Source organism: Rhinopithecus bieti, unplaced genomic scaffold (genome assembly GCF_001698545.2).
Source record: "Rhinopithecus bieti isolate Rb0 unplaced genomic scaffold, ASM169854v2 scaffold_3734, whole genome shotgun sequence".
Lineage (NCBI taxonomy): Eukaryota > Metazoa > Chordata > Mammalia > Primates > Cercopithecidae > Rhinopithecus > Rhinopithecus bieti.
Window position 1 is genome coordinate 4,229,851 of NW_016804423.1, and position 23,359 is coordinate 4,253,209.

Sequence of the window (23,359 nt, forward strand, 5' to 3'; positions counted from 1 at the left end):
ACAGAAAGGAAGGGAGGGTCGGGACTCAAGCGCCTGTACCCACAGACTTGGTGGGCAAGGGGCGGGGGTGTCCCGCAGGGAAGGTGGGACTCAGCCCGTGGCGTCCCCAGCAGCGTCTTGCCCCTGGAACTCCCTCCCTACATCTGTTCATGTGAGAGGCCTTCGTCCTCGACGCAGCCAGTGTTCAGGTGGACACGCGCATGGCTCCGAAGTCCTGTGTGACGCCCACGTGACCTCATGGGGCTGTGTGATGTCACCGCGGGCGGGGTGGGGTGTGCCCGGCCTGGTCCCACCGTCCACAGCGAGCGGCAGACGGAGGGGCGGCAGCTGGCGGTTCTACCTAACAGGTGTTTCCCACGTGGAGTAGGACTGAGAGGCCCGGGTGGCTGAGGGGACGCGCCTGGGGCGCGGGGCGCAGGGGAGTCGACGAGCGCCCCCTCCTGGCGCGAGCAGGCGCCTCCCGGAAGTCCAGGACCCGCCCGCGCTGACGCCCCCGCGTCCCGGGTGTGCTCGGCCCGGTCACCTGCCCGCCAGCTGCGGCGATGAAATATGTGCCGGAAGCGAAGAAGTCGTCGCCGCACCTGCTGAAGCAATTCACAGGTAGGGAGGGAAGGCGCGCGGTGGGGGCGGCGCGGGGAGGAGCCGTTTCAGCCCCTGGCGCGGACAGGGGGTCCCGGTCCCAGGCCTGGTTAGGAGGGAAAGGCCGAAACATGCGTGTTCAGAAAATAACCTGGGAAAACGCCGTGAAGTCTTCATTTTTGAAAATTTTATTACAAAAGACACCTGAATCGGAGGTTTTCTAGGTGAAGAAGTGCATTGAACTATTTCCAGGGGTTTCACGGGTCAAAGGCATTTCGTCCATGAGGTGCTGAAGATCCACTTCAACTAACTTCATACCTGTTATTGTAGGAGTGACTTTTTTATTAAGGAAAAATATTTATCAGCAATGAAGAAGCTCCCCTTTCCCTTTCCCCACCCAGGCGACTGACTCAAAGGCAGGCACTCACCACTGGGGCTGGAAGGAACCACCAGTGTGGGATGTGACTTATCCCACATGTGCTGTTACTGTGCATAGATGGGGGGGCGGTGACAGTGACTTACAGCCAGGAAGAGGAAGATTCTGGAAGTTCCAGCCTCCCCAGGAGAGGTGGGAGATGCCACCTTCTGTGGCTCAGGTTTACCTGCTACTTGAACGTTTTTTTCTCAGTTGAGCTTGTATTCATGAGATGCTTTTATTATAATAATAATTAAAAAAAAAAAAAAAAAGACAAAGTCAGGTGTGGTGGCCTGTAGTCCCAGCACTTTGATAAGCCAAGGCAGGTGGATCATCTGAGGTCAGGAGTTCCAGACCAACCTGGCCAACGTGGTGAGACCCTGTCTGTACTAAAAATACAAAAATTAGCCAGGCATGGTGGCGGGTTGCCTGTAATCCCAGCTACTTGGAAGGCTGACGCAGGAGAATCACTTGAACCTGGGAAGCAGAGGTTGCAGTGAGCTATTGTGCCACTGCACTCCAGCCTGGGCGACAAAGCGAGACTCCGTCTCAAAAACAAACAAACCGAGAAAATGGAAGAAAGAGAAAACAAAGTAGGTTATTTGGGGTTGTTACCTCTGTTGGGAAGGTAGGCTAGGGAGCGCCTCTCAGGCTGGCCAAGATGCTGGCAGCTGCTGAGCACTTGCCCACAGCAGCACCCGGCCCTGCAGCTCTCACAGAGGGAGAGGGCAGCCCAGGTGCCAAGAATGTGTGGCAGCTGCCAATCTGTGAGGCTTTCCAAGGCCACCCGGCCACCAGGCTTTGTCACACCCGGGGGGCAGCTGCTCTTTGGACAGGAAGAGGGGTGTCCACAAGAGGGGTCTTTGCAGTTCCTGATCCAGATGCACCCAGGGCAGAGTGGGAGGCCTGCGCCTGGGGCCCCTGAGGGAGCGGATGTTCTTGTGGCCGGCTGGGGTGGCCCCTCTCATCTTCTGGCAAGATGGCCCCGTAGCCAGGGCAAGCACAGGGGGAGAAAGCAGTCCCTCTTTCAGGCCTTTGGGGGTCACCCTCCTGGTCTCTGCTTCAGGGCTGCAAGCATTGCAGCTGTTGTGGGTACAAGCTGCTGCTCCCGGGCCTGGCTACCCTGTCTCTGAGGGGCTGCCAGGGGCTGCTGGAGGCTGACGCCCCTTCTCAGGGAGCATGGGGCTGGTGGAGGTCATCTCAGGTGTACCAGGTCACCCAAGGCACAGCTCAAGCTGACCCTGGGCTGGAGTCCTCTCACCTTGCCATGGCCATGCCCAGGCCCCAGCATCTGGCATCTGCATGTGACAATCCTGTGTGGTCCCCACACAACCTGTCTTCGTGACTGAAGGACGCATGCAGGTTAATGCAGGATGGTCAGCATTGTCCTTACCATCCTTTGCAGACTGTGGCGTGGCTGTTTTGTGACTGTTTCTGTTCCTTTAGGGGTGTGGGGAAGCTGTGAAATGACATGGCCGGCGTTGTCCTGGCTTGGAGCTGGCTCAGGTGTCTGCGCCACTGGTGGCCTCCGCGGGCAGGTGGGGAACTGGAACCTTTAGCTACAGTGGCCGGCCATGGCCCTGCTGCTCAGGCCCTCTCTGCTGCCCACCCCTGGGTCTGAGCCCAAGAAGCAGCCTAGAGGAATTCCTCCTGTCCTTCTCTGCACAACTTTGCAGATGTGGAAGAGGCTCTGGTCGGCTGCAGTGCAGACTCTGGCCTCCAAGCTCACCCGCTCCACAGCCTCTCCCCATGTGACTGCAGAGCCCTGCATGCCTCCCCTTCCCTGCAGCCCTGCTCCTGCAGCCCATGTCCACACTCGCTCATCCTGGACAGGAGGCAGCTAGGCCTCCAGACAGCCCCATAGCAGGTGAGGGCCTGAGGCTGGCTCCCGGGGCACCATGTTCACATGGCCCTGGACAGCGGGCGACCTGGGGGTGAGGGAGTGGAAATGAGGATGGGAGGGTGACATGCGGCCCCTGGGGAAGAGGCGTGGAGGCTCTGCCTTCCTGGGCTGATGCAGCCTCAGCTGCTGTCAACTGCTGCCTAAAGATTAATGTCAGCTCCCTCCCTAAATAAAATAGTTTCTGCGAAAGCACTTTTTTTTTTTTTTTTTTTTGTGAGACGGCGTCTCACTCTGTCGCCCAGCTGGAGTGCAGTGGCGCGGATCTCCACTACTGCAGCTCCACGCCTCCCAGGCGGTTCACACCATTCTCCTGCCCTCAGGGCCTCCCTAGAAGCTGGGACTACAGGCGCCTGCCACACGCCCAGCTAACTCTCTTGTATTTTTAGTAGAGACGGGTTTCACCTTTTCGCCAAGACTGGTCTCCGATCCGCATGACCTCGTGATCTGCGCCGCCTCAGCTCCCAAAGTCTAGGATTACAGGCGGTGAGCCCGCACCCGGGCCGCGAAACACTTTTAAACTGTGATACACTTTCCACACCAGTGGTTCTCTCCGAGCTGACTTTTATGAAAGAGTGGTGACTCGAAGCCACTGCTTCTCCTCAGAGTCTGTGGACATATTGGACTCTCTGTCTCCGAATCCTGGGATCCGGTGGCCCTGCACACCGCGATCCCCACCATGGTTCGACACGTGCTCCAGCAGAACCGCCTACACACATGAGCCTCTACACAGCAGCCAGCTCCCCGACCTGCTGATCCTCTGCCCAGCTTCCTCTCCTCCTCCTCCTCTCTCCCTCCTCGCCTCCTCTCCTCCCTCCTCCCCACCTCTCCTTCCGTGTTCTGATGCTCAAACTCTGGGAGAACTGGCATCTTCTGTCCTAAGATAACTTGATATGCAGCTTTAAGCTCGGTGTCAAGAAAATGGGTCTCCAGTTTCAGAGATTTTTACGTTGTTTATGACATGTGCTGTGAAGACACATTCAGCCAGATTCCGGGTGGTCTCACAGCTCACAGACAGAAAGGGGTGTGCAGGCCTGGCCCGCTGAAGGTCCTGGGTGCTGGTGGCCGTCGTGACCGCAGGCATGTCTCTGGAGTTCCCAGGCCACATTTCCCGTCACCGCTGTACTCAGAATCTTGTCTTTTCTTCCCGCCTGGACTGTCTTTGGAAACCTGTCTGTGGTTGGGTCTTGCTGTCCGTGGCCACGCTGCCAGGAACCCTGAGCTGGGACATTCTACTGGGTCACTGAGCAGTGTGGCTTGGAGGTGTTCCCTGGAGGCCAGCCCGATGCCTGCCTTTCTAGGGAAGCAGCTCCCAGCAGGGAGGCTGAGTCTCAGGAGTGCTGGAAGCCTCCATGGTGCCATGAGGTCATGGCTGCTGAGTCTGCCGGCTGCTTCTCCAGGAGGCAACCATGGTCTGTCCCCTGCTAACCGACTGCCTCTTCGGGAAACCAGGTGGCAGAGGGACTTTGATGGGGAGTTAGATCGAGGACCTGGCGCTGCCCTGAGAGTCTCTGGGGATGGCTCCTCTCCTAGGAAGAATTCCTGCAAGTGTGCATTTCACAGAGAGCGGGGAAGGGAGGTGGATGGAGCACAGGAAGTAGAAACGCCACAGAATTGTCAGCCACATTTAAAATGGTGACGCCTCCCCGCCTGGATCATCAGCCACATTAAAAATGATGATGCCTCACTGCCTGGGTTGGAAAGCCCTGGCCTCAGATTTGTACCTCTCTGGGCATCATGCCCCTCCTGATCCTTTCCTCTCCTGTTGCAGAAGCAGCAAAATGCGGAGTGAAAAGACTTTCCATGGCCTTAGAGAAACAACAGAACATTGGCCACTGTGCTGGCGTGGGCATGTTAGAAGCCCCAGGTGGTGGCCGTTGGGAAGTGGGATGAGCGAGGGAGTGAATGGCAGCCCCACTGTCCCTGGGGAGCGGTGACTTCCCTGGGCTTGCTCTCCATGCAGATGGGGTGACGGGACAGACTCGTGGGACGAGCTTTGAAACCTCACTGCATGGCCCCCCATCTCACCTGGCCCCCCTGAGCCAGGATGGCTTCTCCCAGGAAGCACTCTGCTCACTTTAGATTGATTGATTTAACCCCAGTCTCATTTCAGTAGATCAGGAGGGACGCGGTTGCCCTGCCATCCTGAGGCAGCGCCTCCCGGTTCCCACAGCCCGGCCCAGCCGATGGCTCCTTTCCTCCTTCCCAGCTGCACTGTCATGACTCTGGGAGAGCACAGGGAGAGAGCCAGGCAGTGAGCCCCATGCTCAAGTTGCCCTGGCTATGGTGTGGGGGGCGTGGAGGGCCTGCTGGAGACACCACTGATGGTGCCAGTGGCTGGGTGTCCAGTACCTGTGCAGTGGGTGAGCTGCCAGTGATGTTTCTAGAGGGACCGGGGAGCTGCATCAGCCCTGCCGACCCCCCACCACGTGGAGAGCCCACCTCGGCCCCTTTGGCAGCTGTGTCAGCCCTGCCGACCCCCCAACATGTGGAAAGCCCACCTTGGTCCCCTTGGTGGCTGCGACCTGGTCCCTGCCCAAAAAGCCTCAGCTTACTCCAACCTCAAAGCCTGTTATGGGTTGTGGAGGAGGGTGGAGGGCCAGGCTAGGAACGGAAATGTGTGAGAGACTTTTCAGGGGCCAGTGGATTTTAAAAATGCGTGGCGACATCGTGGAGGTGCATGTGGGAAAATAACGGTGGGTGTGGAGAGAAAACGGGACTCAGGGAGGAGGCAGGGAGGACTGACCGGATTTGACAGCTGGGCGGTCAGATGCGATAGGGACTGAATTTTTAAAATGAGAAATAATGTATGAACGTTTGTGGAGTGATATTGAAGAAAACAAATCACTTTATGAATAAAAATAATGCTTCGTTCAGTGGCATATTTCCTGCCCAGGCTGTTTGCTGAAATTAAACATCCGCTGTCACCGCAAGTCTTTAGAAACCTTTGTTCTCTTGGCTTTGTGAGCAGACGTCTCTGTGCTGCTGGGGCTTCTTCTCCCACGTCTGGGGACGGTGGGGAGAGTGCTTGGCACCGTGGTGAGAGCAGGACCCTGAAGCCAGAGGTCACTGTGGATCCCGGCTCCGCTGCACCCAAGCTCGTGGGATCTTGGGTTTCATCTGGATCTTCCCAGATGGGGTGTAAGGGCCTTCGGGCATCACGAGCTGGGCACTGGCGGGTGTCTGATGGGGTGGAAGAGCCTGCAGTATCCTGAGCCGGGTGCTGGTGGGTGTTTGGTGGGGTGGAGGAGACTGTGGGCAACGTGAGCCTGGCGCTGGCAGGTGTTTGGTGGGGTGGGGGAGACTGGGGGCAATGTGAGCCTGACGCTGGCAGGTGTTTGCTGTGCCGTTGCTGTCATCATCCGCGTCAGAAAGTGGAGGCAGTGGTGGACTCTGAATTCTCCGGGAGCTGCCTGTGGGTAGTGTCTGTGAACTTCTGGCACTGTGTCCATCCTGGAATTGCACTCCAGGAAAAAGGCCGTGGTACCTGGACGCCCTGGGAGCAAAGCCCTCCTAGTCACCCGCTGTAGACACATGGGCTGCTGCATAGAGCGTGGGGGACCATCTGTCCAGCCACAGCCCAAGGTCAGTCACCCATCTCAGGCCCCTCTGAGCCTGGCTCTGTAGGACCTGCCTGCTGCTGTGGGGCCTCTCCCGGCCTCCCCCGACTGCTGCCCACGTGGCAGGTCAGCGCAAACCACACACAGCCACCCTATGCAACTGAGGGAGGATAGGGTGGCAGCAGCCGGTGACTTTGGCCTGCCCTGTGCACTCTACCTTGGCAGGGGTGGCATCGCCTCGGCAGGGCTCCCGTGTCCAGGACGCTTCTGACAGAGGGTGAGGGCTGCAGCCGCAGCTTTTGCAAACCTGGAATAGGGGTGTCTTCGGAAGGGGAACCTGAAAGACTAAATCAACCCTAGGAGCACAAATGAGGTTCCTCAAGGGTCAGGAAGGCCAGGCAGCTTCCCTCTCGGCCCCTGTCCCGGAGGAACAATTTACAGAGGTGCCAGGGAAGACCTCCAGTGGCTTGGGTGCAGCCTTGGCCTGGGGCATGGAGCCCGGCTTTGTGGGACTGCAGTCCACCCAGCAAAGGTCTCTGTGGGCACCCTGGGCCCTCACCTGCAGGAACCTCCTTCATCATCCAGCCCAGTCCCTCAGTGGCCCATGGCCGATGAAGGGAGCCGCGTGCCTCGGGGCTGAACATGTGTGAGGCTGCTGAACTCCGCTGGGAAGGGTCGTCTGCCAGGAGCAGTCCCCGCCCTGCTTCCTTTGCCTCCCAGAGTGCGCCACACACTCATTGTCTCCCCTTTGGGTCAAAACCGGCATTAAACTTTCTGTCCTTTTGATTCAAGTTTTAAAATTCTGAAATAATCCTCAGCCCATGCTGCTAATTCTAACTCCCGTATGCTTAAGTGTGAAATAATTACACGTTCCCTCCCGAACTCCCAAGTACCCATTGTGTGGGCCCCGCGCCTTCTGTGGGCTCTGTCGTGCATCGTGCCTGGCGCTGCTGCTCGGAAACGTATTATCTCCTAATCGTTAGAGGGCCCTGCATTATTCTGTGTAATTAACTTGACATTATTTTGCTCAGAAATTTAATTCATTCTGGATCTTAGTTTCAAATAAAGATTTGCATGATGCATAATTTAGAAAATAACAAAACCACAACACAAACCCACAGCTGCTCCCCACACTGGTTCCCAGGTTCTTTAGCGGAGAGCGGAGTGGCTTTGTCTTCAGCAGTGACACATGTGTGTCTGTGCTTTTGCAGTGTGTGACATTCCTCTGCATGACATTTGTGACTACAACGTCTCCAGGGACCGATGCAAGGAGCTCGGGTGCTGCTTCTACAAAGGCGTCTGCTACGAGAAAGCAGTTCCCAGTGAGTAGCCATCCTGGCCACCCTGCGGCGGAAGCCGAGGGAGCTGGTGACCATGCTGACCGCTGCCCTGCCTGTCTCCCTTCCGCGGGGTCTCTGTTTGCTGGAAACACCTTTGTATTGTTCTCTGGCCACACTCTTCTGCTGCGTCTTAGTGGGGGCAGTAGACTCTGAGTGGGGTCTGAGCTGGAGGGCCTGTGAATGTGAAGTAAGCCACCAGAGGAGTTCCATTCCCAGATGGGCTGGGCAGGGCATGGACGGGGACGGATGGAGACCCCCTTCGTGGAGGAATTTGGCCATTCTGGGTGGTTGCAGAGGCTGGATTTGAGGAAATAGTGCTGCAGAAACATGTGGTGCTGGCAGGGCCCAGGCCAGTGGCCAGGTGTGGGATGAGCCCATCAGGGTGGAGTGGACCTTGCCCACCACAGGCTCTGTGAGAACAGCAGAGACGCTTAGCCCTGACTGGGGAGTCCGTGGGCTGCTTCAACGCTGGACTAGAAGCCAGACCACACACGAAGATCTGCTGGTAGCCCCTCAAGCCCCTCAAGCAGCAAGGGGGTGAAGTGAGGACCACAGACACCCAGTGTGTGGGGTGTGGGGGCTGGAGGCGTTGCCACTCCCCCTCCCCATGAAGGCTTCCGGAGGGAGGCGTGCCGTTCAGGGGACCGTGGCTAGTTGTAAAATGTGTTTGAAGGGAGATGGGAGGAAGTTAAGAAACCAGGATGGCGTGTGCGTGAAGGGTGTTGGGCTCCTACCTCCTCGGCGTATTCTCGCCTGTGAGCACGCGGCCTTCTGCGCTGCTGAGGTCTTCTCATTTCCAAACTCTCATCAAGGCTCACGGGAAGCTTCGTGTGTTTCCTTGTCCTGTGGAGGCCCCTCTTGGAAATGAGGGTAAAGGGCTCTTTGTGCTGCGTGGGGAGGGGCGGACAGCAGCACAGACGGGATCGGCCTGCACAGCGCGCCCTTGGGAGGGAACACTGCAGCCCTTGACGATGGAGACGCTGGATGTGGCCGATGATCTCTCACGGCTTTAGGCTTCCTTGGAGATGAGTTCCAAACCCTCCCTGTCCTACGCCACTCTTTTCTCCACCCCCAGCACCCCGAAGTGAGCAAAGGCCCCTGACTGTGCAGCTCAGGGCCATTTCTTCTTCCTTTTACTTCTTTCTCCTGCATTTCCGGCTAGACTGAGCCCTCAGAGACCAGGCACCAGGCCCTCTTCACTCCCTGTACCTAGTAGGGCTTAGAAAGTCAGGAAACGTTAGTGACTGATGGGAATGAGTGACTGATGGAAATTTCTGAGCCCTGCTTATGGAACCAAGCGTGAGCTTGGCTGCTCACCGCTTGCAAAACCCATAACAAATGAAGGGAGAGTGACTTTATTTCCAAAGCTAGCAGTGGGGAAGTGGCTGACTTGCGCTTCCAACTTTAGGCTGGGGAGAGGGGCTTAAAAAGAGGAACTTAGAATGGGAGGCACGTGGGAGGGGTGCTACTCGAGGTCTGAGGGTCTCGTTCCGGTGGCTGTCTCAAGCCGTGGCCCACCTGGAGCATGGGGTGGCGTCATCTTGATGGCTGGTTGTAGACTCATCACCTTCAGGGGATCTTTGGCATTTTGCAGCTGGGTCTCTATGCTTGGTCTATCTCAAGATGAGCCCCTAGAACTTGTAAGTAAGCCCATAATTAAATACCAGCACACAGTTAGATAAATGTGCATGGGGCTAGGGGGTGCGTGGTGAGAAAGGGAGACCATGGTGTTGAAAAGAAAGTACATTTCAAGGCTATATTTTAAGACTAAGGAGAACAAAAATTTTCTGCTGTAAGCTTTCTGCATTGTGAGACTAGGGGAACAAGAGAAAAAGGAAAAAAAAGTTTTAAAATTCATTTTCAGGCTAGACCGTTTGATTACATGGGGACTGCCCAGTCCTACAGACATAAAGCTTTAAGCCAGCTCTTCTGAGATGAAAGGGATATTCTGGGCACAAAATCAGTCAAGAAAGAAAGTGCTGACGGGATTCTGGCTTGCTGCAGGGAGGGTGTCTGTCCTGCTTCGTGGTGAAGATTTGGCACCTCATCAAAACAAGATGAATTTTGGCGCCTCAGAGGCAAACGAGAGGTCACAATGGATACCACTGATAGTTGGGAAGGTTTTCTGACCAAGACAGCTCCTGCAGATCTCGGCTTTAGAGACTCAGGACCAGACCCCTTGCTGTCCCTGCCTCCACTTCCAGGAGCCTCTGGGATTCTCGGGATCCCACGCCTTCCTCTGACTCCAGATAAAATCAGTTGGAAATTGCTTCATTTATTATTTTTACTAAGATACTATGCCATAAAATTCACCTTTTAAAGTATACAATTCAGTGGCTTTTAGTATACTCACAGTGGTGCGGTCATCGCCATTAACTCCAGAACATTTGCACCACACCAGAAAGAAGCCTCAGGTCCATCAGCAGTCACGTCCCATCCTCCCCTCTCTCTGGCCCCTGGCAGCTACTTATCTCTCTATGGACTTCCGTGTTATGGACATTTCATATAAATGGAACCACGTGACTTGTGGTTCTTTCACTTACATAGTTCTCAAGGTTCGTTCATGTTGCAGCAGCTGTCGGCACTTCATTTCTCTTTATCGTTGAGTAACTGTCCACTGTATAGATGTGCCACATTTTGTTGACCCCATCTATCAGTTTATAGACATTTGGATTGTTTCCACTTTTTGGCTATTATAAATGATGCTGCTCTGAACATTTGTATATAGGTTTTTGCGCGAACATGGTTTTTATTCTCTGGGGTATATTCGTAGGAGTGGAATTGCTGGATCATATGTTAACTCTATGCTTAAATTTTTAAGGAACTTCCCAACTGTTTTGCAAGGTGGCTAGACCGTTTTCCAGGCCAATCAGCAACATATGAGAGTTCCGGTTTCTCCACATTCTCATCAACACTTGTTGTTGTCCTTTTGTTTATAGCCATCGTAATGGATGTGAAGTTGTATCTCATTGTGGTTTTGATTCATATTATTCTAATGAATAATGATGTTCACCATCATTGCATTTTTTTTGGGGGGGGCTATTTGGATATCTTCTCTGGAAGAAAAGTCTATTCAAGTCCTTTGTCCAGTTTTAAATTGGGTTGTCTTTTTATTATGGCGTTGTATGAGCTCTTTATGTATTCTGGATGTTAAACTCTTATTAGAAATATGACTTACAAATACATTCTATTATTCTCTTATGTCTTTTATGTTTATTAAGTTTCTGTCCATTTTCTCCATTTTTCCTATTGTTGCTTGTGCTTTGGTGTCACATCTAAGAAACCATTGCCTAATCCAAGGCTGCAAAGATTTATACCTATAATATCTTCTAGGAGTTTTATACTTATAACTCTTACATTTCGGTCTTTTGATCCTTTTTGAGTTAACTTTTGTATCTGGTGCAAAGAAGGTTTCCAACTTCATTATTTTGCATATGGATATTCAGTTGTCCCAGCATCATTTGTTGAGAAGATTCTTTTTCCCCCATTAAATTGACACTGTTGTTGAGAATCAGTTGCCCATAAAAGTGAGTTTACTTCTAGATTCTCAATTCTATTCTGTGCATCTATATGTCTATCCTTAGTCAGTACCAGTTTTGATTACTGTAGCTTTGCAGTAAATTTTGAAATCAGAATTTGTGAGTGCTTCAACTTTGTTCTTCTTTTTCAAGATTATTTTGGCGATTATGGGTCCCTTGTATTTCCATACCAAATTTAGCTCGTCAGTTTCTGTAGAAAAGAGGTCCTTTGGCAATTTGATTGGGGTTGTGTTGAATCTGTATATAATTTGGGAAGTATTACCATCTGAACATGATATTAAGTGTTCTGGTCCCTGAACAGGAGTAGTCTCTTTATTTCGGTCTTTAATTTTTTTCAATATTTTATAGTTTTCAGGGTACTGATCTTGAGCTTCTTTAATTAAATGTATTCCAAATTATTTTATTCTTTTTCATGTTATTATAAATTGAATTGTTTTCTTCATTTTCAGATTGTCTATTGCCAGCATATAGAAATGTAATTGGTTTTTGTATGCTGATTTTGTATATGTCAACCTCGTTGAACTTGCTTCCTCTATTAGTTTTCTAGTTGATTCCTTAGGATTTTTTGCATACAAGATCATGGCATCTGAAAATATAGTTTTACTTCTTTTTTCCTAATCTGAATGCCTTTTAGTTCATTTTCTTGTCTAGTTTCTGACTAAAACCTCCAGTACAATGATGAATAGAATTAGGAAGGGCAGAAGCCTTGTCTTTTTCCTGACCTTAAGGAGAAACTTTCAGTGTTTCACCATTAAATACAGTGGTGACTGTGGGTTTTACTAGATGCCATGTATCTATTAATAGTAAATGCAAGAAACAACTTGGAAACACACAAGTTGAGAAAGCTCCCTCCTCTTCCTGCTTTGTTGAGTGTTTTTATCACGAGAGGGTGTTGGATTTTTTTTCAAATTCTTTTTCTGCACCTATTGAGCACCTTAATGGTGACTTTTATTACTTCATGTGAATTTGACTTACTGTCTACTCTTCTTTCATTTCATCCTAAAGGACTCCCTTTGGTATTTCTTATAAAGAAGTTTTGCCAGTGATGTATATCCTGACTTTGTTTATCTGAAATGTCTGAATTTACCCTTCATTTTTGAAGCATAGAGTTGCTGTATATAGAATTGCTGGTTGATAGGCTTCCTGACAGCCCTTTGAATATTTTTTCTCATTGCCTTCTGGCCTGCATGGTTTCTGATGAGAAACTGCTGTAAATCTTAAGGCTCTTTTGTATATAATGTGTCACTTCTCTCATGCTGTTTTCAAGATTCTTTGTCTTTTGCAGTTTGCCAGGTGTCTGGGTGTGGATCTCTCTGAGTTTATCCTACTCAGAGTTCACTGAGCTTCTTGGATGTGTAGATTAATGTTAACCAAACTTAAGAAGTTTTTACCATTATTTCTTCAAATATGCTTTCTGTTCTTTTATCTTTCTTCTCTCCCTCTGGACTTTCATTACGTGTATTTGGTAGACTTTATGGTATCCCACAGACCTCTAAGGCTGTCTTAGTTTCTCTTGGTTATATTTTCTTTCTGTTACTTAAATGGATAATCTCATTGACCTATCTTCAAGTTTACCGATTCTCTTGCCTGCTCAAATCTGCTGTTGAGCATCTCCAGTGAATTTTCGTTTCTATTGTTGTGCTCTCCACTCCATCATTTCTCTTGGTTGTTTCTTAATAATGTCTGTATTTCTATTGATATTTTCTCTTTGATGAATGCATTAGTCATGTTTACAATGCTATAAAGAACTACCTAAGACTGGGTAATTTATAAAGGAAAGAGGTTTAATCGACTCACAGTTCTGCATGGCTGGGGAGGCCTCAGGAAACTTACAATCATGCCAGAAGGCAAAGGGGAAGCAACACATATGTTACATGGCAGCATGGTTGTGGGGAGTTAACTGCCAAACACTTTTCAACCATCAGATCTCGTGAGAACTCACTCGCTATCATGAGACTATCGTGGAGTAAACTGCCCCCATGAGCCAACCACCTCCGACCAGGTCCCTCCCTTGACATGTGAGGATTACAATTCAAGATGAGATTTGAGTGGGTCACAGAGCCAAATCATATCAATGAAATAGTATTCTTATACTTTTATTTAGTTCTTTAGACATGATTTCTTCTAGTTCTTTGAATATGCTTAAAATATTTGATTTACAGTCTTTGTCAAGTAAGTCCGACATCTGTGCTTCCTCAGTGATGATTTCTATTAATGGCATTTTTAATGTGTATGGCCATACTTTCTCATTTCTTTGTATGTTTAACATTTTTCTTTCTTGAAAATAGGACATTTTAGGTCAGATAATATAGCACCTCTGAGAATTGGGTTCTTTCACCTCCTCAGGTTTTATTGTTGCTGCTGTTTGTTGTGGTGGTTGTTTGATGACTTTCCTGAACTAAATCAGTAAAGTCTTTATTCTTTATGGTGTGTGACCACTAAAAACTCTTCTTGAGTAGCTACTAGTTAGCTAATTACCAGACAAAAATTTTCTTAGATGCCTGGAAACACAAGCCTCTCAGACTTTGCAGAGGAGTTCTGTGTGCATGCTGAGGCACACCTTCAACAAACTAAGAATATTTCTAGCTCTGCCTTAGCCTTCACTTCCTGCTTATGCAGATCCTTAAGTCAGCCAGAGGTGAGGTCCCAGGGCCACCATAGGTCTTTCCTTGCAAAGCCCACAGCAGTGGACATGTCCATGACCCTCTAGATTCCCAGGAATGTGTCAGAGCATTTCAAAGCTCTCTATGCACATCTCATTTCCCAGATTTTCATGTTAAGCTTGTTGGTTAGCCTCTTGTTTTCCCCCAACTGCTACCCACCACTTTAGCCAGTAAAACGATGTTCAATTGCTTCTGATTATTTATAACAAATGCCTGGGGAAAAAGTTGTTCTCACCAAATGAGCTCAGATCAAATAAAAATGATATTCCAGGGAAGCACCAGACAGATCAAATCATGACAACTCTCTGGCAATGAGGCGTTGAAGGAACTCCCACCCTGTTCTGCCCCCTGCAGTGGCTGCCAGGCTGCTGGATTTACCATGATTACAGGCTGCTGATTTTCAAGCTACCATGGAGCTGGAGGGTGGGCAGGAGAGATGGGAACAAGGCTAGATAAAAAGCCCAAACTTGCTCTTTTACTGAGATTCAGCTGTTTGCCTCAAATAAACAGATTTCCACAAGCTTTTGGTTAATTTCTAGACTTCTGAAAACTTTCATTTGATGATTTTACCAGTGTTCTCATTGTTTTATGGAGGAAGAAATTGGTGGTGGTGGTGGGGTCCTTGCTTTGCCATTTTTGCTGATATCACCTTGAAAATTAATTATGGGCTTTACTGAAGCCCTAGTCCAGTTGTACATAACCAGTTAATGAGAGTTACAACACGAGGTAGTGCTTTTTCCTGAAGGAGTCCATTATCCTGCACCTGACTCACCTGTCTCATTGTAAAACCCATGCCCTTTAGCCAGAATCTTACTTGAGAGATCTTTTTGGGTTCCAGGCCTTCCGGTATGGAACAGCGTCTCATACGGCTTCATTCCAGCAGCTCGGCCTCTGGGGCATGTGGCAGTACTCCTGAAGCCAAGCTCATGGCAGTGGGTGCTGACTTGGCCATGATTTGCTGCACTGGCACTTGTCATCATTTTGTTTTTGTTTTGTGAAATTGGGGCTTGCTGCTCACATTGCATATGCAGAGAGCAGCAGATGCTCACAGTCGCACTCAGTTCATTTCCATCATAGAGTTGGACTTCTTACAGAACTCCAGATTCCAAGGCACTTATACCACTTAGTTTTTCTGAGAAGTTTACCATTTAAGTCCCCTAAAAGTGGCAAACATTGCATCCAAAAGGTATTTAAGTTTATTCTTTCAGTCTTCTCCATATAATAATTAATGATCCCAATTTCCTCACATCCCAATGAAGCAGAGATCCAACCGTGTAAAGTGGTGTAAATGCATCACTCCAGGAAGATCACAGCTAGGAAGGGAATGCACGTCCAAGCTGCTACTGCTGCTGCTTTTGCCATCTTTCCCATCCTCTTGAGCACCTTTTCATCAGTACCGTGCAGATGCTGGCCTGTTTGTAAATGTTGGCATGTATGTCACATATGGCTTAAGTTAGAACAATCGCCGCATGCCTGTCATCCATTTTTAAAGTGAGTCTTAATCCCTATAGCAGATTCATGACTGGTGTTACGAGGAACCCAGAAGAGAACACAGGCCCTCAAGAATGTTTTTGACTTAGAGAGGGCTCACTGTTTTGCAAGGGAGTGTATCATTTTTGCATGGAAGCAGCCATTAAGTTCTTTCCATCATTCTAACTTTAATAGCTGTGTTGTGTGGCTGTGCTTTTTTTGACTCTTGACTTCTTTCGGGCCTGTAGGAAGAGCCTGGGCAGTGGGCCCTGCCTTGGGGCTCTCACTGTGCCCTCACATTACTTTTCATTTCTTTGACATCTTTCTCATTCAAAATGACGAATGAACCTTTGTACTGTGCAAGTTGTAGTATTCAGTGACAGGGTATTATGAGCTCTTTGTGCACATAATTCCATGTTATGAAAACCTTTCACCAACTTCTTAAATTGGCTGGTTTGAAGTGCACATTGTGTTATGGCATAATCTGTATTATTAAGAATATGAATTGGGAATTCGCATTAGATCTTTCAGAAAGAATTGGGAATTCAAAGAGAAAGACTTGCCTTCATTCTTCAGTCTTGATTAGGGTATGTTATTTAACATGTCATTTCTTCTAAGTATCTGACTTCAGTTTCTTCACGGGACTTGCTGAGATGATTTCAAAACTTTTGTTTAACTATATTTTGGGAACATTTACCAAGACGTTTCTTAAAGACAATAATCCTTTCTTCAATTGCTGCTATTTCTGAAAGATAAACCAGACTTTGTGGTTTATGATAAGCCAAAGACATGGTCTGTAGTAAATAGTGTTGCTAGACAGACACTGTACAGAGCACATCATTGAGGTTGAGTTTCTATCTTTAGGAGCTTGGCATCAATGACAAAGAACATGAGCACATATGAAGATATGGGAGATATACTGACAGTGGAATACTAAGACACTGACTACATATGTGTGTCTCTTCAACAGGACTTCACTCATATAATTTTGAATTTGTTCCATGAACTAAGACACAAAGTCATACTAAGGAATAAAACATTTCCTGGAGTTCAGGAATTTCAGGGTTACCTTCTTGCCTCATGAACACTCTTAATTCACCCTTTCACTTTATTTGTGCATTTTGATTCAATCAATTCTGTTTGTTGAACAGCATTTAAGTGCAGATTCTCTGGGCAATCTCTAGGCTGCCTCTCAGATCCATCCTCTATTGCTGTGTGACAAGTTACCCCAAAACTTTGTGGCTTAAAGCAACTTAGAGGTTTTGCTGGATAGTTGGGTTTGAGTGTCTCATGAGATTGTGGTCAAGATGCCAAGTGAGGCTGCAGTCACCTGAAGTCTTGCTGTCTCAGATGACTCACTTTGCTGGGAAGTTGATACCAGATGTTATAGGAAGATGACTCACTTTGCTGGAAGTTGGTACCAGATGTTGTAGGAGGCCTCTTCTCCTCACCATGAGGGCTGCAGTCTTTCCCAGAGCAGTGGCTCAAGAGAGATCAGGGCAGAAGCACAATGTCTTTTTCACCTGGCCTCGGGGGTCAGACTCTGGCATCTCCTTTGGCTCCAGGGATCAGCACTGTTCAGTGTGGGAACATCTATCTAGGGTATAAATACCAGGAGGTGAGAATCCGGAGGCCATCCTGGAAGCTGGTTATGGTAGCCCCGGATATTTGGAGGTGAGTCTGCCCCACTGTTTCCCCTCCTCAGGTAAGCAAGTTTCCACGGGACAGTCCTCATTTAAAGAAATAAGCCAGTTGATTGGGAGAACCTTCGACAAGCAGTTTCCCAGTGTGCTCCTTGGTACATGCACATGCCTGTTATCTGACGGCTTGCAACCCCAAGCCTCACTCCTTTCCTCCAGCCTGTCTGTGAGAAATTCTCATTGAGCGCCCATTGTGTACTTTACCGTTCCTTACCGAGGTCACCTCGGTATGAGGAAAATCAAAGATCTGGGTTACCCTCACGAGCTGGCTTCAACCCCTCTCAGTTTTCTGACTTCAGTCCCCATGGAAAGAATCCTGGACACCTCACCCATTTCTGGTGGCCCTGCGATGAGTCCAGGGAGTACGGATCCCATCGGAAGCTGGCTCGTGTGCCCAGGAGGCCGCTTTCTCTGCACCTGCGGCCTCGCTTCTGGGGTGGGTTGAATTGGGTACACCCAATGCATATGTTGAAGTTCAGATCCCTGGTACCTGTGAATGTGACCTGATTTAGAAAAAGGGTCTTTGCAGGTGTAATTAGGTAAGATGAGATCACAATGGAGCAGAGTGAGCCCTCCATCCAAAATGACTGGTATCCTTGTAAAGAGAAGAGACACGAAGACAGAGGAACACAGAGGAAAGACAGCCACGTGACAATAGGGGCAGAGACTGCTGTGATGCTAGGAAGAGGCCAGGGAGGACCCTTCCCAGGAGCCTTTGAAAAGAACATGGCCCAGCAGACACTTTGTTCTTGGACTTCTGGCCCCCAGAACCATGAGATGATCAATTTCTATTGTTTTAAGTCCCCCATTGCATGGTACTTTCTTACAGCATCCTTGGCAAACTCACACACTATCCAGGAAAATTATATCTGATGGTGTTGTTACTGCTTCACGACTCTTGGGAGCGGTTTAGCGGGAGGGGAAGGTGTGGGAATTGAGGGAAATCATGTCACCTGCACTAGGCATTTGCAAGTCAGCCAGTTTCTTTGAGAGAGTAAGAAAGCAATTAGAGAAAAGACTAATATTGATAATAATAACAACAATAAGAATTACTGTGTATATGTGATTAGTCAAGCACTTAAGAACTTTAGTTGCATTCATTAAAAAATTCCTTACATCAACCTGATGGAAGGAATGTAGAAGAACAAACAGTAGATGAGGATATTATTTGACCAAGGACTCTGAGAGGAGTGATGCTCATGTACAAATATTAGGACTTGAGGGGTCCAAGTCCTGAACCAATGAGCCAACGGAGATCCAGATATCAGCCCTCGGTGCTGGGCAGTGCTGCGCCCCACAGGCCTCTTGCACAGACAGGGCCCTGCCTGCTGAGTAGTGGGCAGTCCCCCAGAAAGAGGCTCAGGAGGGGGCTGAGCGGTTCCTCCTCCCAGTTACCCCTGCCTTGGAGAGGCTGGGAGTACACTCACACAGGGAAACCCAGGGTGGTGGGGCTGCCCCTCACGGCCACCTGGGGAGGCTCGACTTTTGCTGAGGGTGGGTTGGAGAAGGCACAGGAAACTTGGGGATTGCAGGAGACTCTTTTTTTTTTTTTTTTGAGATGGAGTCTCGCTCTGTCCCCCAGGCTGGAGTGCAGTGGCACATCTCAGCTCACTGCAAGCTCCGCCTCCCGGGTTCACGCCATTCTCCTGCCTCAGCCTCCCAAGTAGCTGGGACTACAGGCGCCCACTACCACGCCCGGCTAGTTTTTGTATTTTTAGTAGAGATGGGGTTTCACGGTGTTAGGATGGTCTCAATCTCCTGACCTCGTGATCCGCCTGCCTCGGCCTCCCAAAGTGCTAGGATTACAGGCGTGAGCCACCACGCCCGGCCTAACAGGAGCCTCTTTTAATACAAAGAAGCCCAGTCAAGACCAGTGGGATTTGTCTATGATCCAATAAGTGTTTCTTTGTATTCAGTTTAGGGGAGGAATTGACCTGGGCATTGAGGAGCCATTTCCAGGGAGCTGGGGAGCACAGCAGGAACAGAGGGGCCAGTGCCATCTATCTCTCAGTGCACCCCTGGGGGTCAAGAGCCAGCACCATCTCTCCACGCACCTCCGGGGGGTCAGAAGCCAGCACCATTTCTCCCCCATGTACTCCCGAGGGTCAGGAACCAGCACCATCTCTCCATGCACCCCAGGGGGTCAGGAGCCAGCGCCATCTTTCCACGCATCCTCCGGGGACGGGAGCCAGCACCTTCTCTCAATGCACCCCTGAGGGTCAGAAGCCAGCACCATCTGTCCATGCACCCCCCGGGGGTCAGGAGCCAGCACCTTCTCTCCACGTACCCCCAGGGGTCAGGAGCCAGCGCCATCTCTCCACACCCTGCCGGGGGTCAGGGTGGTCACAAGGTGTCTTCTGGGTGGCACTGACCACCACCTGGAGCTGCCTTTCACAGGGAGCCCTCATCTGCCTGCAGGGGCCTTTGGAGATGTCCACAGAGCTGTCTCCAGGAGACGCTGGGGAGGGTGGGCGAGGAGGGCTGACCGTGGGCAGCAGTGCCGGGAGGGCCTGCACCCGACTCTGGGAGAGTTGCCTTTTCTTCTTCTTCTTCCTTATCTATTTACCTGGATTGAAATGACTTCGAATCCCACCATTTTTCAGTTTACGTCCACGTGTTCTCCGCCTTGATTGTGATCATCGCTGGGGCCTTCGTCATCACCATCATCTACAGGTTGGTCCCTTTGTTCTTCATCTGGAGGGTGGGGAGGAGGGGACTCACCTCTCCTGGCCACAGCCTCCCGCCCAACTGGGCTCCTTTGGGCTTGGTGCTGCTGGGGTGACTGAGAACAGCTCTCTGTGAGCCTGGGAACGGGAACTGGCCAGGCGGGGAGGGCCCCACTGATCTTCTCCAGAGTGCTTCTTGATGACAATCTTAACCCACATTTAGTGAGCACCTAAGACTCTAAGCGCTCTGCTCAGCCTATTCAGCCCTCGCAGCCACGGACGATGTAAGTCCTCTTCCTGTCCCCAGATTGGGACGATTGACGCAGTATCGAGGGGGTCCCAAGGCTGATGGATGGGGCAGTGAGGCTCTAACTCAGACTCCCAGTTGTCTCAGAGCCCCTGAAGCCAAGGCTGCCTGCACCTCTTGGCCTGTGGCCTTCATCCTCATTGCAGGGTGTCAGGGTTTGGAGACGTCTCAGAGATGAGTCTACTCCCTCTCCTTTTAATGGTGAGGAAATGCAGACCTTGGGGGCCAAGGCAGCAGGTGGCTGTCCCCAGGGCAGGGCTGGAATCCAGCATCTCACGCCCTGGTCAGTCACCTTTGCCATGAGCCCACTCTGTGACGTGCGTACAAGCCCCTGAGATTATTCCAGTTTCTTTGTCTGGGAATGAGTAAAGCCATTTTCCTACCATGAGTGGTGCTATATGCTGTCTTATGTGTGTTAATCATGAAGATGAACCGGCAGTAGCCTGCAGTGCAACACACACCTTCCCCTGCCTGGAGCTGTTTTTGGGAGTCTAGCTGCCTCATACAATCATCTGTTTGGAGCCTGCACAAGAAACTAAAATGAGGCTGGATGTGGTGGCTCATGCTTGTAATCTCCCAGCACTTTGGGAGGCTGAGGTGGGAGGATCACTTGAGCCCAGGGGGTGGAGGCTGCAGTGAGTCGTGTTTGTGCCATTGCACTCCAGCCTGGATGACACAGCAAAACTGTCTCAAACAAATAAATAAAAAATAAAAATAAAAAAATAAAGAGAGAGAGAGAGAAAGAAATGAAAATGAGAACTATTATATCAAAGCACTTACCTTAAAAAATAAGTATGCATGATCAGGAACCTGTGTTTTCAGAGAGATGTCCTGGCAGGCAGGAGGGGGACCTGGAGAGTTTTCCATCTGTAACTTCCCTGACTGTGATCAAACCCTCTTCCCATTAGAGTCGTTCAGGAGAGCAGGAGACAAAGGGCCATCCCTACGGATGTCGCGCTGCCACAGAAGTCCGGTGAAAAGGCGGAGGTGGCCTCATCCAGCAGCAAGTTAGGGCTGAAGCCTCCGAGTCCTGGGCCTCCGAGTGCTGGGCCCTCAATGAAGAGTGACGCGGACAAGGATGATGGTGAGAAGCTTCTGGAATGTTCCTCAGCCTAAGGTTGCAGGCACGGTTCTGTCCCCTCGGGAGACCTTCCCTGGAAAAGGGCTCGGCATCTACACAGGCCCTTCAACCTCAGCGATCAGTGTTGCAGTTTGTTCAAAGTTTGAGTGTACCCAACACTGGAGGTTCAGGTTTGCAGGTTTCCCTCTGTGAGTGTTGTCCCCCCTTCCCGCCCCTTCTGCCTCCCTGTCGCTTCACCCTCTGGCGGGGCCCCCAGTGTTAGTGCGGGAGGCTCCCGGGGAGGGGCGAGCGTCCTGCAGAACCTGCGCATTTGATCAGGTGACTTCCTGCAGGGAGGCTGCCAGGTTGCCGTGGGTACTCTCTGTGCACCCTGGCCGCGTGGTGGTCGTGGTTGTGAGGGAGGCTGCAGGGCTGCCGTGGGTACTCTCTGTGGCGCCCTGGCCGCGTGGTGGTCGTGGTTGCGAGGGGAGGCTGCAGGGCTGCTCTCTGTGCACCCTGGCCGCGTGGTGGTCGTGGTTGCGAGGGGAGGCTGCAGGGCTGCCGTGGGTACTCTCTGTGGCACCCTGGCCACGTGGTGGTCGTGGTTGGAGAGGTGGATGATCACTCTATGCCTGCCTTGGTTTCCAGGAAGGAAAGTCGCTCGTAGGTTGATTTACCTGCTTTGAGGGCCTGGGGAGGTTTTTGGTTGCTTTTCCTAGATCAGCACCTTGCCAGGTTAGAGAAACATCTCAAATGGTAATCCTTATCTTCAGAGATGTTTGCACAGGAATACGAATGGCCTGGACTTATCCATTGTTACCAAGTAGACTTGGCTTTACAGGGACCATCAGGAAAAGCAGGCGGCAGGGTAAGAGGGCGACCCACACTTGATTTCAGATCTGGAATGCCTGGCCCCTAACCGAGGCTGCGTCTGTGCAAATGAGGCTTCCCTGCAGGACAGATGTTTGCCTGGTTAAGGGAGCCTCGAGATGATGTGGGAGGAAGAGTGTTTTACTGTCTTAAGATGCTTCTTCCCTGGAATGCACTGAGAAACACGGGGCAGCATATTGCCATCCCCAAAACTGGCTTTCGAGTCAATCATTGCCATTCGGACACCTTGTGGATGGGTTCAAAGACCCTGATGAAATCTTTTTGGGACTGCTGCATATTCCATTTGAAAAAACAATTCTTCTTTTCTAAAAATCTAGTAACAGTGACAATAGCAGAAGCCGAAGAAACTGAGGACTGACTGAAACGCATAAAGAAGTGGAGATTGGCAGAATTATCCAAATGAAATGGTACAGCAGGTGCACTGTTAACAGTGTGATGGAATGACCACCCAATGAGAAAAAAATAAAGGTATTTTGAAAATTGCTTCTCATCTGATGTTGCTTATCCATTGCTATTTTTTTTTTTTTTTTTGAGATGGAGTCTCGCTCTGTCGCCCGGGCTGGAGTGCAGTGGCTGGATCTCAGCTCACTGCAAGCTCCGCCTCCCGGGTTTACGCCATTCTCCTGCCTCAGCCTCCCAAGTAGCTGGGACTACAGGCGCCCGCCACCTCGCCCGGCTAGTTTTTTGTATTTTTTTTAGTAGAGACGGGGTTTCACCGTGTTAGCCAGGATGGTCTCGATCTCCTGACCTCGTGATCCGCCCGTCTCGGCCTCCCAAAGTGCTGGGATTACAGGCTTGAGCCACCGCGCCCGGCCCATTGCTATATTTTTATCTTAGGAGAGAGAAAGCCTGTGGGGTAGGAGAGTGGGAGCCTGAACTTTCAGTTTTTAATGGCACTGCTTGTCACTAATATTATCACCATGGGGGCTCACAGCACGGGCTCAAGGTGGTGTCGTTGCATGGTGGTCATGGTTGTGCGGGGAGGCTGCAGGGCTGCCATGGGTACTTTCCAGAAGGCAGGCTGCACTTTCACCAAGAGTGGGCTGCCACACGGACACAGGCGGTTCAAGACTCTGGCATTTGGCTTTGCTAGGACTTGGTCATGCTGCGAGGGAGGAGCAGCGTTCGGATCTGAATCTGATAGGTCCCAAAGCATAGGCCGTAGCTTCCTGAGAGCCCCTCATGCAAGGCAGTGCGCTCAGTCCCAGAGTGGCCGACGGACGCTCACAGGCACCCCAGGCTGGCCCAGGGCAGCCCACGGATGTTGGA

At 50.5% G+C, this 23,359-nt stretch overlaps 1 protein-coding gene across 2 annotated transcripts; it reads left to right on the forward strand.

Moving 5' to 3' along the window:
- Positions 1 to 251: 251 nt before the first annotated feature.
- On the forward strand, positions 252 to 22,573 carry TEX29 (testis expressed 29). Of its 2 annotated transcripts, XM_017868185.1 has the most exons (6): positions 7,684 to 7,776; positions 19,083 to 19,159; positions 19,317 to 19,384; positions 19,770 to 19,839; positions 21,048 to 21,223; positions 22,408 to 22,573. In XM_017868185.1, the coding sequence occupies exons 1-6, from the start codon at positions 7,684 to 7,686 to the stop codon at positions 22,446 to 22,448; spliced, it is 525 nt and encodes a 174-aa protein (XP_017723674.1). In that variant the 3' UTR covers positions 22,449 to 22,573. The 2 variants fall into 2 exon arrangements, with proteins under 2 accessions (XP_017723673.1, XP_017723674.1); XM_017868184.1 differs by lacking the exons at positions 19,083 to 19,159; positions 19,317 to 19,384 and adding an exon at positions 252 to 600 and having other exon boundaries at positions 7,666 to 7,776.
- Positions 22,574 to 23,359: the final 786 nt, after the last annotated feature.